This window comes from Epinephelus lanceolatus, chromosome 21, assembly GCF_041903045.1.
Source record: "Epinephelus lanceolatus isolate andai-2023 chromosome 21, ASM4190304v1, whole genome shotgun sequence".
Classification (NCBI taxonomy): Eukaryota; Metazoa; Chordata; class Actinopteri; order Perciformes; family Serranidae; genus Epinephelus; species Epinephelus lanceolatus.
In genome coordinates, this window is record NC_135754.1 from 24,223,914 (window position 1) to 24,240,952 (window position 17,039).

A 17,039-nucleotide genomic window follows, 5' to 3' on the forward strand; every position below is an offset into this window, starting at 1 on the left:
GTTGGGCTTCCACCACCCCCAGCGTTTAAACCCCCCACTGTGATGCCTATACTTATTATATCACATCTCATTTCTGCCAATAGATCCCCCTAAGTCTTCCACACTGGACCTTTAAAATGATGGCAACTTCAGCTTTACTTACACGGAGGCCGAAGTACAGCAAGAAGAACACGTTGAACGCCATGTCAATCTGCAACGTGAAGTCTTTGTAGAAGTTCTGACAGGACTCGATCGGACTATCAGAAAGAGAGAAACACAGAATGTTAATGTCTTACAAATGCTGCCGCTCAGGTGAGGAAAGGGTTGGTAAAATGCAATGTATCAACAGTATAAAAAAAGCATAAAGATGCATTCTTCTTTTCCTTTTTCCATTTCAAAGATTTCCAAAAGAAGAGGAACTTAAGTGTTGAAAAAAAGTGCAATAGTTGGTATTTTCCAATGGTTTTTCTGTAGAGAAAGGACATGCATTAATTGTCACACAAGCAATAACTTGTCGAGATACCTGATTAACCCTTAAATAACTGCAAAACAATCTGTTCAGAATCATGTTCCGGGTGAAAGATTGCATCATGAAAATGGTGCCGTTTTCCTTTCAGGCCTGCATTTCCGATCTCATAAACAACATTTCAGGTGAGAAATTAAAGTCAAACCATGATGGAAATGCAGAGCCAAGGCAGTAGTTTAAGGGTTAAAGATGCATGCAGGGTTCATGTCTTCTTATGAAATCAGGCAGCCATAGCAAATGCTAGCAATGCAGTGAAGTCTCACCCTTAAAAAGCTTGTATCTGGCACTAAGAATTCAAATAAAGAGAAATGATTAACCAAGTGAATGTGACTGTAGGTTAGTAGGACTGTGTAATAAATATATGATGACTTGGAAGTTAAAAGATTTCCTCTCAAAATATTATTCACACCTAAAATGAAAACACAGGTTTACTGGACATTCAAAGTTGAACAAGGCGGTGGAGAAAGACAGTTAGTTTACTTGGTGTACAGCTGTGATGTGGAATAAATGTTTCATTGATATATATTTTAAACAAATAATTGAGTGACACAAATAAAAATATAACAGATTTTTATGATGGTTATTTGTATTAGTGATGAAACAATTAGTCGATGAATCAATTAATTGTTTGTTCAAATAGCAAAATTGTTGTAAATTAATTTTCTGGCAATCATGTTAGGGTCGAACTTCACCTTCAGTTACCAGCCTGTATCTAGGGATGACTAGTGAAGGATGGCTTGAGGATCTCAGGTCATGACTTGGAGCACAGGTAGTCAGAAGCTCAGCTATATATCTGGGGGTTAAACCATGTTGAGCTTTAAAGGTTATTAAAATAATCTTAAAACCAATTCTGAAGTTAACTGGCAACCAGTAGAGGGAGGCGAGGATTGGGGAGATATGTGACGTCCACTTATAGTGCTTGTTTTTGTCACTGACAGGCTCAGATTGTTACTCTAAGTGTCTGACAGCTACCCCTTTGTTATAGATTACGATATTTTTTTGTTTGACCAGAAACAGCCCTGAAATTACTATCCCCAAATCCACCAGACTCCATTTAAATTAACAGTAATTCTATTATTATAAAACATCCTTCGTTCAAAATCGACAGAAACAAAGTAAAAGTTACAAAAAACATATTGATTAGTCTTTCTGCTGTTCCAACAATAACCAACTCTGGTCTGGTTGAAATAAATCCTTAAATCACCCAGTTATATGTGAAAACTTTGCTGCTTTTTACACCCTAAAATGACTTTTTATTATCAATCAATCAATCAATTTTATTTATACATTATATTGTCTGAATTTAACATCAGGAAATTGGTGCTCATCCAGGTTTTTATGTCTTGAAGGCAGTTACGGAGTTTAGTTAATTGATTACTTTCTTCTGGCTTCATAGATAAATACAACTGTGTATCATCCACATAACAATGGAAATTTACAGAGTGATTTCTAATGATGTTACCTAAAGGAAGCATATATAGAGTAAATAGGATTAGTCCGAGCACAGAACCTTGCGGAACTCAAAACAAACTTAAACACTTAAGGATGATTCATTATGAACGTGAACAAAAGATCAGATAAATAAGATTTAAACCAGCTTAGTGCAGAACCTTTTAGGCCAATTAAGTGTTCCAGTCTCTGTAGCAGAATTTGATGGTCAATAGTGTCAAACGCCGCACTAAGATCTAATAAAACAAGTACAGAGACGAGTCCTTTGTCTGAAACAATCAGAAGGTCATTTGTAATTTTAACTAGTGCTGTCTCAGTGCTATGACACACTCTAAATCCTGACTGAAATTCCTCAAATAAATTATCATGGAGAAAATCACACAGCTGGTCTGCGACTACTTTCTCAAGGATCTTTGAAAGAAAGGGAAAAAGAGTAAAAAGCTTAGCTATCATTATTGTTATTACTACATTTTAAAATAATCTTTAAGAATTATTATAATTTTTAAGTACACACTGTGGGTCATTTTCTTGTTTGTTTGGTTTTTCTTTCTTTTTTTGTACAATTTTTTTGTTTTTAATTTTCTCTTTTCACCAATTTCTTGCCTCATTTTTTTGGGGTCACTTCTTTCATTGCTCATTGCCTTCTTCCCATGTTCTTAAAAGAAATCAAGCCAATTTGCTTGGTGTTCAAAGGGTTAATAGAGGCTGGTGGATTTTGAGGCTGTTAAACAAAAAGGATCTTACTCTTTAACAAAAAGGTCTATCTCTGTATGGCTTCTTTTCATAATATTATCAGACACAAAGTAATAGCTGAGCCAGTCACTGGAAAAACAACATACTTTTAATGGACATTGATGTACATTGAGGGTACACAAAGTGGTTATATTATAGCAGCTGCCATCTACAGCACTCTCACTCAATAGTGGAGCAACTTCAAAAATTGTTCATATTAGTCATGTAGACACAAAAACATGGGAAAATAGGGTCCAGGTTAAAAAAAAACAAAACACTAAAGATACCCTTTAAGTTGTTTCTGTAGTTGTGACCTCTCATGTTTTTATATCATAGGTTTTATATCATAATTGAATATCTTTAGGTTTTGGGCTGTAAGTCAGTCAAAACTAGACATTACCTTGGACTCTGGGAACTTGTTTTTCACAATTTTATGAGATTTCTTTTCACAAAATAATCGATTGATCAAACAGTGCAATCATTTATAGAATTCATAATGAAAATAATCATTATTTGTAGCCCTAAAGCAGTGGTTCCCAATCTGGGGGTCAGAAAAAGCACTAAATCCACAGTATATTTCTGCAACACAAAGTTGTGTTTGTGTTTCAGTATATTATGATTTTTCTGTATCTTTGCTTCTCATGTAAATTACTGGATCATTTCACCTCATCAGTCCTCTAAAAGTGACACAAATAAAGGAATCTGATGAGGAAAATCACTCTTTGGCTAATTCTTCAATATTCTTGGACATATGGTACTAAAAGAAGGGCAGCAAATAGATATTGCTTTGTTCTAACAAGGTGAAAAGGTTGGGAGGGAGCCACTTCTCTAAAGCACAGGTTAGTGTGAGTCATGTCCTTCTTGCAGCATGTTAGTGCCAAGCAGCTCCCTCTCACACATTTAGTTTGTTGTTAGTCTCCTCTCTGCAGGATCCCTACACTCACATTCACAAGCTCCATGCAGACCACAACACTCAACAGCAACAATCTCCCTTGTGCTGTTTAATACCTCTCGGATTAAAGCAAATTGCTTTTGTAATGTGTAAAAAAAAAAAAAAAAAAAAAAAAAAAAAAAACCTCATAAAGTCCCTTTGATAAAACACTGTCCTCCTGGAGCTGGAGTGAGGTAACCGTAAAATACCTCGGGGATTATTCTGATCTGATCTGATGCACAGCGCTGACACTCAGTTCATGATCAGGAGGTCGGGGATGTGATGAGGAAATGTCACATCTTCATCAGCCGTCACATGTCGTCCTGAGTCTAATGGATAAAAATCCTTACCAGCAGACGGTGTATTACTCCAGCTAGGCCATGCTATTTTAACCCTCAAATGTAAAGTTGACTTATTGTTGCACTGCATTTGGATGTATGTAAAGATGAACAACATTCTGTAAAAGCTGCTGGATTTGATTGGTCAAAGTATGGGTAAAGAAGATGAACTGGTTGATCTTTTGTTTGTACTCTAATTGAAGTTGTCCTCCTTTTGTTGCATCGTCTCATCTCCTCAGCAAGTGTTGCATGTTTGTTTTCTCCTCCTTTATTCGACCCCAGAAGAACATTTAAAATAACTGTTACATTCATGTGTCTTGCACCTGAATAATTTCTCCAAAAACTACAATCAAGACATAGAAAATCACCGGTCTTCTCTCAGGCATCTCTAAGAATAGTCCCAACACGTTGGATAGTTCTGCCCTGATTCACTGTAATGACACGTCAGCCTGGCAAATCCCTGTCATAGCAGGGTGACAGACCATATAGTGTGGAGGCAGACCTGCTGTGCTAAATAATTGAGTTCAAGTAGACCTGGTTTGGAGGAGGACTGTTATGGATCACAAACTGTCCTTGCCCACGGTCGCTCTGGCGTCTGCCTCTCTCTGTCCCTCATTCGATTCAGATCAAACAGGACTGACCAGCTCACATGGAGGAGGCCTTCATGCTGTCTGATGGCAACCGCACATTTGTTTCTTTATTATTCAATCAAACAGAGTAGGTTTTGCAATCAAAAACGGATTTGAGAGCAAAAGTATCAATATTGCAATCAAAAAATGTTTCATTGCAAGTAAATAATGATTGATTAAAAAATGCAAATCCTAAAGTTTTGTTTGCGAGTCATTTCTTTTTTGTTTGCAAGTCAAAAAGCCTTGCGAGTAAAAAGTTTAACCTGATGGGCGGGGCCTAAACTGAAAGCTGTAAGACACATCTTTATTGGCCAGTCTCAATCGGAATGACAGCTTGCAAAGCATTTTTTTTTCTTCTTCTCTCGGCTGGCGGATTGCAAACAATTCAAAGGTGCATACCGCCCCCCAAAAACAATATGGCGGGCTGGCTGGTAACAAACAACTCAAATTACAGTTAAACAGTAAACTAAAATATGTTTCTGATAACATTTTAGGTGAGAAACACAGCAACAGAATCTCGGTACATATCTGATTAGCACTGCTTAGTTTTACCGTCTGATCTCAGATTTTTCAGCCTCCTTTTTTACAATACAGGAAACAGTATGATGCCCACTTCCTGTTCACAAATTCTCTTATTACAACCAAACAGTGCAGTAAAATATGATTCTGAAGACATTTTAGATGAGATTTTGGCAATACAGTAACAGGATCTTGGTTTAGGTTTGATCAACACTGCCAAGTTTTACTGTTCCACTGATCGGAGTTTGGTCTGAGCTTGAAAGGAAGAGAGTGAGGGGCAGGTCCCTCTTTCGATCCAATGTTATCCTCTTTGGGTCTACAATCTGTTGAGCAACAGCCCTAAAGAAAAATCCACTAGATGAGTTATTATATGATACAAAGCTGGTTGAAAGTATCCCTTTAGCACAAGCAGCTGGGCAAGAGTTTTGCCTGATTAAGTCAACAATTAGAAAATCTTTCTTTTAAAGCTTTACCAATTTAAGAATTTGACAATTCTACAGTTTTCGGGCCTCTTTTATTTTACAGCTTTGGTTTACAGCTTACTATAGCATCATGGTTAAAGCTCAGTGTCATTTTCAAACTGTTTTCAAATGCAGCAGGAATCTGTTTTCAGCGGGGGAAAAATCTCATAAACACAGTGCAAGCTCCCTGATCAGCACCAAATGGCAGACCAACGTTTAGTGAGTGACTAGCCGAGGTAGAAGGTGAGAAAGTGAAGCATGTAGCAGCTAAAAGAGACAGATACTTTTCTCAGGAGTTGGTGGAGACTAAAACAGAGCTTTCACACTTGTGGTTTGGTTCATTTGGTCCGCACCAGAGGTTACAAATAATACTGTGTTGTTCTGGTTCGGTCATGTTGACACTGACTTTTGCAAACAAACCAAAATAGTAAACGTGAAGTTCTACCGACAGACTGGTAACTAACTGATTGGACAGTTGTGGCATTTGATTTCCCCAAATGAGTTCTGACGAAGCAGGATAACAAATTCCAGGAACTGGCGGTTGTTAATGCAGCAGCACTTTAATGCTTCTAAAGTGTTTATATTAATGTTCTCTGGTTTCACAAAGAGCTCATAGAGAAATAACTGATTGTGAGCATTATTATTAGGCTATTATTAGACTGCAAATCAATTGCATGTTATGAATAATGACTAACAGAGACAAAATGAAAAGAAGGCATCTTGTACAGGAATGATTTGGGGCTAAATACTGTTGGATCACAGGCACACACTCTTTAATGGACTTAATGAGCTGACAAAGTACAAGGAGTCGGATACAATGATGGCAGTTTTCACTGACCTGCATGTGTATTACCATGTTTACATGTATGCACTAGCATAAATAAGTTATGGGATATTTGTGGCCTTTATCAGGATCAATTATGAGATTGCAGACAGATTTCACAATCAGCAGATGGATTTATTGGTTTATCTGTTGCTAAAATTCTGCTAAAATTACATATTTGCCATCATGTAATCCAGTGGTTGGTTTGTTTTCTTTCACACAACAAGCAAACAGCACTAGAGTTCATTTGGAAGCAGACTTAGACCCATCTTTTCAAGCATTCTCGGTTTGGTTGTGTGGTCCACACCAGGGTTTAGGGTGCTTTCAGACCTAGAGTTCACTTGCTTAGGTCCAAATCAGGGATTAATTTTGTTACAAAGTTGTATAACTGCCTGGAGTTGGTTTGTGTTCTCATGTTAGTATTTACAAGTAGACCAGATAAAATGCCTTGCATGAGAAAGCTGCTCTTGATTGGTCAGAATTTCCATGTGGAAAAAATCCAGGAAGTAAACAAAATGTTAGATAAAGATAAATGTGACACTTTCTAATGTCACAATGGAGGGACAACTACGCAGGTTGATTTTAGCGCTGCTCATCGTGGACTATATTGCTGTCATTGTTCATTTTAGTCAAACCATACAGTTTGAAAACGAGGCGCGGCTCCAACTAGAAAACAATGTTTTGATGCATTGGATGTGCTGAATGTGCATATTAAGGCAGTACAGGAGGAGGTGCACATTAATAATCCTCCAGGACTGTAACATGCTCATGTTTAACCCAAACAATGTGTCATGTGACTGCAGTTGGTTCAGATCCAGGTCGGAACACGTTCTCACCACAAACGAACCGCACCAGAGTTCGTTTGTAACCAGACCAAGACACCTCTTCAAGAAGGTCTCGGTCCTGTTGTTTTGGTGGGCATTTGAGTGTGATTGTTGTGTTCACACCCATGTTGCTCCTTTTTGTGGCAACTTTTCACCTTTCACCTTTATATGGTAATGATAACGCGTCAAGGTTGTGTTTACAGAATGCTACTCTGCTTCCAAGTGGCCAAAAAAAAATCAGTTTAAGCATTTAAATTAGGTTATCAATCAGAATTTGTACAAAGATTTGTGCTGAGTGGGATATTTCAGATGTGAATAATAAGCTTGCCAGGGAAAAACTATACATGGACACTAGATTTAACTACTGTGACAACTTTAGGAAGATTATATGCAAGTGTTGTGGCTTATTGTGAAGTTGTTTTGCCCCCCAGTGGCCAAATTCAAATTAATTTAACTTAAATATCTTAAACAAGAGTCTGATCAAGTATTTAACACCAGCTTTAAATACTCTGTTTGTTGAGTACTCAGTGTTGAGGTGCAACACCCAGCTCTACTTTAACATTGATGAAACAAAGAACAGGGTGTCTTACAAAGTACATGGAAGCATAGGGTGTAAAGTAAGACACAGCTCTCTGAAGTAAAACTCCCCGTGGGACCTGAGCAGCTTCTTCGTCTCAGTGCAGCTCGTAGCTTGAGCTCTCGTCTATGAATCTAAGTGGGTCTTGCTGCGTTGACGTCTCTCTCTGTGTCGCTTCCAGCCAGGTCAGCCTGTCCGTCATATGACAGCCTCAGCAGCCCCGCAGGACTAATTACAGGAAGGGCTGTATCTGTTACAGTCTGCTGCCACTTAGAAGCACGCAAGAGAGCAGCTAACTGGCTGCTCTTTGGCTTTAAGTACTGGGCTTGTTGGACTGACAGGTCGTGAAAAAATACAGTCTGAATAATAGAAAGACCTGGACAAGACTGAATAAAAAATGGGACAAAGAGCCTTGTAGAAGAATATGAATATAAGTCATCGAACAGGTGCTGCGGCATCATACCTCATTGTGTATTTAACAATGCCCTTTCTTGAGCGTGAAAAGGTTAAAGACAGAGGTTGTAGGTCATCCTTCATCAGGTGAAAAGGTATCAAGCGTCGCTACAAACAAGTTTGGAGAACAGGAGGCCACAGATGGCACTGGTGAGGATGTAACTCTACCTGAGCCTGTCCAGTTAATGAAATGAGATCATGCTTGCAGACCACATCAGAGCAGGCCAAGCCCTCAGCTGTACGCACTCTTATGAAATAACAAATAACCTGCACGCCTGCCTCCAGGACCATGAGCCAGATTACACAAGTTTACAGCCTATTTTCTCCTCTCTGCTTTAACATTACTCCCAGCGGAGCGGAGACTCCCTCTGGGGTTTGATAAAAGCTTTTATCCTGCTGTATTTTGCTCTACTTCTTAATGGCACATCCTGTCCAAACACCACCGAGCTGCTATAACAGCACACTGTGGTGCACGGAGCTAAAAGGCTCTTCCGCTTCCTCTAGTTCGATGAGCGACGGTGATTGGTTTTCAACAGGAACTTGGGTCCTTCCTGCCTGTTTGAGAGTCTGATCCTTTCATTACAGAGATTAAGCAAATTTCATCTGTGAGCACTGGCTGTGTGTCGGCAGAGATCCCCGGTAAGCTCAGCCGTTTACCTGAAAGGGGATTGGATATAAACAGCCAGCGAGTACGTGCTCTCAAATACCGTATACAGAGCACAAAGCACTCAATGTAATTAAGGCTAGAACCGCAGTATATGCATTATATGAGGATTTATGAGTTAATGGGCTGAGGTCTCTGAGGCTAATCTAAATCATAAATGTCTGAAATAAATACACTTTTCCATTTAATCTTTAGAACTGAGGCAACATCATTTTAACAGCAGGGTTTTTTGAGACCATAATACAAACAGCATCTGTGGTAAATTTCTATGATACATTTCTCTGATGAAAAGGCTACTATAAGATTTGAGCTAAAGGACTCAGAGAATAGGGACAGCTTCAGACAAACACTCAGTATCTCGATCTCTTAAATATCCTGCAGTGAAACAGGTTAAACAGGGTTAACTGTGACCTATGCGTTAGAGTAGCATTCATTTTCAGGTTCATACTTGCATTTTGGGTTTCTACTTGCACATGTTTACATGCTTTAATGTAGGGGTGGGCGACATTTATTATACTTGATGCTTGTTCCACACAGGATGTATAAAATGACTATATCGCAAACACTGATTATAAATTGTGACATACATTTTTTAAGCCATCAAAATGAGACTCGCTATGGCCGTTAAGTTCTCTCGCTCTCTCTGTCTCACAGGCAAACACACACACAAACAAAGACTCAAACATGATGAGTCACATGCACCCCCCACACATCCGGACCAATCTCCTGGGCAACAGTGTGTGAGCAGGTGAGGCGTGTGTTTTTATATCTGCAGGCTCTACATGTTGACCACTTAGTTGTATTTTGCAACCATTAAGCATCAGTGCAACGTGCAAATATTATAAATACATAAACTAGAGAGCTCACATTTAACGGTGCTGCTGTATCAATTCAAGTTTCTGCAAACTGCTAACAGCTAACTGCTGACCAGAAGCTTCAATTGTCACATGAAAAACATCAACGCCTCAGGCCCAAAATGAGCCGAGTGCTTACAAATAAAAGCACCGGTGGTTCTGCTTTGATTTACTTCATTATAACAATACTTTACCTTTATTGGAACAGTAGTTTATTTAGTATTTTAGTAGTCTACCTAGATAAAAGTAGATTTCAAAACAGAGATTTATTGTGAATCCTGATACAGCCTTAAAATATTGCATTATTATTTACAGGCCATATCACCCAGCCCTACTTTAACATTCCCAAAACACTTTATTTTCCTCACACTGTCTGTGCTTTAACACACGTATTCACCCTCTGTCTGAACGCTCTGTTTTAGCACCTGTGTCTACAAGCCCCCCTCCTGATAAAGCCCAGTCTGCTTTCATTAGTCAGCGTTTCTCTATCTCTGTGTCTCTGCACTGTTATTGCAGCCAGGGAATGACTGTAACAGAGTATGGCGGCACTTTCTACTGTGAAGAATCACCAATAAAAGCCTCTAAACCAAAACCCTGATATGTTTCAATAGGAATCTGATCATCTGCAACCAAGATTACATGTGTTCCTGATGTTAGCATGTAGCTTCTTAATGTAAACATCCACAGTAGTGTGCCTGGAGCAGATAACCGTAAAAAGAAATCCATCACGAGCTGACGTCATCTTGCAGCCAATGTGGAAAACACAGTTGGAAACAGAGCATTAAGAGCGAACTAAAGCCTGAGGTTTTTGCTCACAGGGACTTTTACATACATTTACCTCATTATTTGAAACTTTGGCCATGTTTAATATGAACATCCGACATTGTAACATTACATACCGTATTTTTCCAAATAGTAGCCCGGGCGTTTATTTCACAAAATCGATTTTGACCCCAGGCGTTTAAAAGAACCAGGCGGCTATTTGCTCAAGACTTTTATGGGGGTTTTTTTCCACCAACCTGCACCAGGCCGTTATTTGGTTACAGTTCCTGTCCAGTATGTTTTTAGTGCAAAAATACTGTATAATGTAGGGGTGAGTTCGTGTACAAAAATCTCTAAACGTTTAGAGTGGGTGATTTTTTTCATGTACACGGGTTTCACCGTTGGGTGGTGCTATTTCATTATACCAGTAAAGCCCCAGTTATCCGAATACCAAACGAACGGGCCATTTAACCAACAGTTACAGGCCGCCACACCGAAATATCGCCATTCCGACAGTCCACCATCCCGAATTCTGGTCCCTGAGTCCTGACATTAAGCTATGGCGAGCCTGTAGAAGCTGTATTCCCCATGCATGTCAGCGATTTTCACCGGGGACGCACGTAAGTAATTCAGGCTGACATTACCTGTCTTTCAGCGAACTCCTCTGGTAATTTTATTAAAAGGCATGGCATATAGGTCCACAGTAACTTATTATTATTATTATTATTATTATTATTATTATTATTATTGGGTCTTATAAGAGTGGCCTACAATGAGTACCAGGCCATCAAATCACAGCATCCGCGGTGAGAGGACACGGAATTGTGTGCGCTTTTATGCACGTGGGTCAAGGCGATCACGGATATTTGATGTGGGAAAGATGTAGCCAGATGTATTACCTGTTTTAGATACGTAGCTGTCTGTCCGTCCGCTCGTAGAACGAGTCACGTGCACCACTTCACCACCGACCCGTGCGTAAAAGCGCAAACAGTCCCTCAGCCATAAGGCAATGAATGAGGAAATAATCGCCCAGGCGTTTAATCGGACCAGCGTTTAATCCGCAAAACAGGATCAAACCCCCGGCGGCTATTAGGTGCCCAGCGGCTATTTGCCACCGGGCGACTATTTGGAAATATACGGTATATGACAGAAAATAAGGAAAGGCATACTGTGTCCCTTTTAAGTAAACCAAAAAATACTTACTCAGAAGAATCTATGAAGTATATAACAAGGGCTCCGATGCTAAGAGCAAATACGAGCACCACCTGCAAGAAAAGAAAAAAGGGACATTTGATTTAAGTTGTTATGACACTACTAAATCATCCAAAATATAGTTTTACACAAAAACTACTTCAGACAGTAGATGTTCAGTCTTTGGAAGCTTTGAACTCTCTTACAGGAAATGGGAAAAGGAGGACACCAGCTTAATACATTTGACCTGTTTGGCTAATTTATTCCAAAATTAAAAGGGATGTGGAGCAGTTTACTAAAACAAATGGCAACAAGTGTCTGTCCTCTAAACTTTTGATGATGGAAATACTTTTTTAAAGTGCGCTTTTCAAAACCAGGTTACAAAGTGCTTTTAGAGCAGAAAAATAAATTAGTCAAGGTGAACTAAAATAAAATATTAGCAAATCAAATTTGAAGTAAGAATTCAAGAAATGCACTGAGACACAGTATGACAAGAAATAAAAAGGGAAGTCTAAGACACAGAGAAACACATTATTAAATTATCTTTTCAGAGCTGCAACAATTAGTCAGTTAATTAGCCAATCACCAGAAAAGCAATCAACTATTTTGGTAATCAAGTAATTGTCTTTTTGCTTTTCTCTGGTATATATAAATGTAAATTGAATTTATTTAGGATTTAGGACAATCGAATAAAAGAAGACACTTGAAGATGTAAACTCAGACTGTTTTCTGTCATTTTATAGACTAAACAATGAGATAAATTGATTGACAGCTGATAAAGTAACAGTTGCAGCTGTAGTTTTATTCTACAGCTTATTGTCACAGAAGCATAACTATTAAAACAAGCAGTGTGTCAGATTTATGGGAATTTCATGGCATCTAATGGTGAGGATTGCAGATTACAACCGGCTGAAACTTCTCCCGGTAAGAACTGCTTCAGTGTTTATTCTTCAGGGGGTTTTTACAGGGAGCCTAATTATCGACATTGGTCTCTTCCTCTCCAAAACAAATGGAGCAGGTGTTTAAAACCAACAAGTCAGTGTTTTTCAGATGCTGTTTGGCATGTCGGAGATGAGTTGCTAACCCAGCACATGCTAATGTGTGCTCACCTTTTTTCTCAATTAACGTACGATTCAGACATTCAGGAGGTTTTTACCAGGAGTCAAATTATCCGCAGAGGTCTCTTTCTCTCTAAAACCAATGGACAAGGTGATTTAACCCAGTAAAAACACTGAATAAAGCAGTTTTATGATAAAGAAATCAGTGTTCTTCCAACACTCTCCTCAGAGCCCTCAGAGGGGCTTCTAACTTTGGTGGCCGATGCGAAAACATGAATGGCCCTATCTAGAGCCAGTGTTTGGCTTGTCTGTTCTGGACCACTATAGAAACATGGTGGCGATCTCTGTAGATGAGGACCTGCTCCCTATGTAGATATAGACAGCTCATAATGAAAACTCAACCATTCTTATTCTCAGGTGACTACACCAAAGAAAACATACTTATTATATTATATTCCTGCCAATAAATCCCCTCAAATTGTACACGCTGAACCTCGTGTGAACGGAGAAGAAAATGTAACAAACAGAACAGAAATGTGTTTCCAGGTGTGTAGCAAGTGTTTAATGCCTATTAATGAGCATCGATGGACCTTGATAGAGCTCGTCAGCCTGTTATAATTGTGTTATATAAACCAAAAAGAAAGAGTCACAGTTTGGAACAGCAGTGTCACAAACAGACTCATCAGTTACTGTATATCCGACGTGTAAATAAACACACAAGAGCTCGGCTCAACATGTAAATAGGCAGCGGAAGAGTGGGCGAGGTGACAGAAATGGCTTCAGCTTTCACAGACACAAACAAGGAAGGATGCAGCTGAGCCCGAAGCTTTCGGTGGCCACAGTGGAGCAGCATGATAATAAAAACCAGGGCATTGCTTTGACTCTCTCGCTCTGCCTTTCTGCAGGGGGAGACGGCACTGAATAAACAGGAGCCTGGAGTGAGAGGAGAGATGTTCAGAGCGGACTGGGAGGCAGGTTGCAGGGTAATAAACATGAGATCGCGAAGTGTTAGTGAACAAAGCCAAGAGTCGTCAGGTGACAGCTCTGACACTGAGACAGCTCAGGTGACACTTAAAACGAATACCACAGGAAATCAGTCTAAACTGTAAATACAAACAGGTAAATGGGATGGATGAATCAGTTTATCTATATATTTAGAGATCAAACAGAGCTCGAGGTGACAATCGATGTTACCTGTAGGAAGACAACCTGTGTTCTCTCCCAACACAACACCACTGTCACTCAGAATCACTCACTAAAAGTGACTGCTGTCATGTTGTGTTTGTCTAACCACAGAAGAAGGTGGAAGATTATCAGAAATGGAGGGCAGGCAACAAAATATCTGTTATCTAACTACAGCAAACTTTTTAAAAAGTAGGCTCCAAAATAACTAAACCATAACAAAGTCCATGAGCTTATACATCTCATATTTTTGCAATGCAACACGTTATATGTGTCTTTTGGGATGGAAGATGGGGAAAAAAATTGATTTAAGTTTTTTTTTTTTTTTTTTTTTTTTTTTAAACTGACTTTAACCATCAATATTTTGATGCCTAAATCAATATAATTCAAATGCGGAGATGGAAAGAAGTTGCTGCTTTTATTGTGGTAATCAATGAGTAACATGACGTCATGTCTGTTGAAGTTAGATGGCAGAAAATGGCTGACGGACACCACTGTGTCTAAGGACACGGACCTTCAGCTGCTTGAATAGCACCTTGATTTCAGCCAGCCCAAGGCAGACTCCCTATAAGATCAGCAAATTTTCCGTTGCTGCCTTTACACAGATTTGACCCAGCCCTGCTGTGAACCCTGGTTCTGGGATTTGCATTGGCTACATTCAAGTTGCTATGGCCGCTATAAAAGGTCTTCTGCATGCTCTGCTCCCAGTGGATGGTCCCCTAGCAGCAGGGAGTAAGGTGGAGGGACCCCAGGGTGCATGAGCTTGCTACTTCTTGTCTTATTTGGGGTCTGATGAACAAAGAGAGCAAGAGTCGGGCAAGGAGGGGCTGAGCAAATCAATGCACTGCCTGCAGCTCCACAATGGAAACAGATTTTAGCTTTTTGTTTATTTTTTAGCTAGCTAAAACAAGGAAAGAAAAACAACAGAGGCTGTAGGTGTTGATATTGCGACGGTCATAAGCAGTTTAAGTTTGCTTCAGAAAGTATATATTTTTTATTCATTCTATTGCACATGTAACGTCCATTTTAGTAAGTAAAGTGTTTTTAATATAGCACATTTTACAGTGTGAGGTCATCAAGTGCTTCACTGGAATAAATATGTTAAGAATCTAGGGCTGGCCCTAATAATCGACCAAACGTCAGTCAACCAGAGAGGTCATTGGTCAGCAAGATTTCATTGGTCACTTAGTCACAGAAAAAAGACAAACATGAAACTCTGTGCCTTGTCAAAATAAATCAAAACCTATATGACTGGACCATGTGGGAATTTACTTTGAAAGGACAGACACAGGAAGTGGCCACACTGAGCAGTGGGAGTCAGGTTAATTTCCAGGGGTGGTACCTGCGGTTATTCCACAGGCTAGTTAACAACATGTCGGGCAGGAAATCCAAAGTGTGGGATCATTTTGAGAAGGTGAAGGACGAACCCAAGGTGATATGTAAACTCATCTTCATTGGTCGACTACAAACATGACGTATCATCTGAAACATGGAAGTAGCTACATGCCCATTAGCCACTTAGCACAATCATTACTGCTTTGCCGACAGCGTCATTAACAGGCGGCTCGCTCAGTGTGTGACGTGCACTTGTAGATAAAATATAGGCCTATATTAATGAAGGTTCATTAGTATGGTTTTGTATTTCTCTGTAATGTAGCACAGTGTTAACAATGTTACTGATACTATTCTTACACATACATCTTGAACTCAAACCACTGTGTTGCCCCGCCCACAATATCTAATCTAATAATCAAATGAATACTGTAAACATGCAGGTGACTAGTCGACTTATGGCCCTATATGACGGTCGACTAGGGAGATTCTTAGTCGGTGGCAGCCCTGTAAGAATCAGATGATAAAACAGTTTGTGTCTGACATGCTTTTACTTAGACGATATTCAGCCTCTAGAATTGTTTAGTTCAACTTCTTTCCATGGTCCAAGGTTAAAAAATCATAATAAATCACAATATCAAGGAGAGCGAGGGAGATAAGTGTTTCGTCACAGCCCTACTTAGAATAGACCTAATTCTTTAGTTGTACATTATTAATTGATATTTAAAACTCAAAAAGCACAGCAGCTCATTAATACTGTTGCAGAATGAGTGTCCTAATTTTCCCTTGTAAAAGTCAGTGCTAATGCAGAGGAGGGCTCGACCCGGAGAGACACACATACGACCAGAAAGGTTTCTGCCAGACAGCAGAACAAATGTTTTACATCCTGAAATACACTACCAGGTTATCTGCGACCCTACCTGGCTTTCATCTATTTAGAAATGACACAATGGCCATGCTGAACAAGAAACCAATGGGCATTCATAATGAATGAGCTCAGCCTAATTCATTTCCATGATGTGAAATTGTATTGTCAACCTGCAACCACTGATGGCTCTGTAATGACAAAAAGCACCCGCATGCATTTTTAATCGACCCTTCCTCTTTGAAAGCCAGGAAATCTCTTTATGCCTCTGACCATCCCAGTTTAGAAACTGGAAACAATGTTGGTGCAACCCTAGAAATGCTAATGTCGCCGGCAGAGGGAGATTCAGTGATGGCAGTAAATAAAACACATGAGCTGCAACAAAGACAGGGGCAATCATGACTGGGTTTGTCAATGAGGTGACAGCAGACGGTGCCAGCATCCATCATTCATCCCAGTCAGCCGATAATGATGTATCACATCTGTATCTTCGGCCACCCTCGGCCATTTGCTGGCAGATGGCTGCAGCTACAAGGAGGTACAGTGAGCTCAGACTCACAGAGTAGAGAGGCCGCTGCTTGATGACCAAGAGAGCTGCCAAGACACACTCGGTCCAATTTGCATCTATTTTTGACAACATTCTCTTAAGCTCTTCATTTAATGATGCTGCGAGTTACAGGGTAAGAAGGAAATCACGCTGCAATAAAAGAAAATGTCAGATATGTCAAATAAAAATGGAACAATAATCAGTCACTGACAGAAAGGAAATTACTGTCAGTATTTTTTATGAAACTTTCAGATTTAAAAAGTCTGTCAAAGTAAGTAAAGTCTTTGGATTCACATCAATGTCAACTCTCAAGTTTGTAAGAGCAAGTCTGAAGTCAAGTCTC

General features: G+C 39.6%; 1 protein-coding gene across 18 annotated transcripts in view; it reads right to left on the reverse strand.

Annotated features, from left to right (window-relative positions):
* The window catches only part of LOC117247532 (calcium-activated potassium channel subunit alpha-1a), a 150,108-nt gene that overhangs the window by 69,371 nt on the left and 63,698 nt on the right, over positions 1-17,039 (reverse strand). For all 18 annotated transcript variants that reach the window (XM_078163661.1, XM_078163663.1, XM_078163662.1 and 15 more), the window contains exons 3-4: positions 11,725-11,786; positions 143-236 (exon numbers count right to left, since the gene is read on the reverse strand). In XM_078163661.1, the coding sequence (XP_078019787.1) occupies positions 143-236; positions 11,725-11,786 (156 nt within the window). The remainder of the gene's footprint in view (positions 1-142; positions 237-11,724; positions 11,787-17,039) is intronic.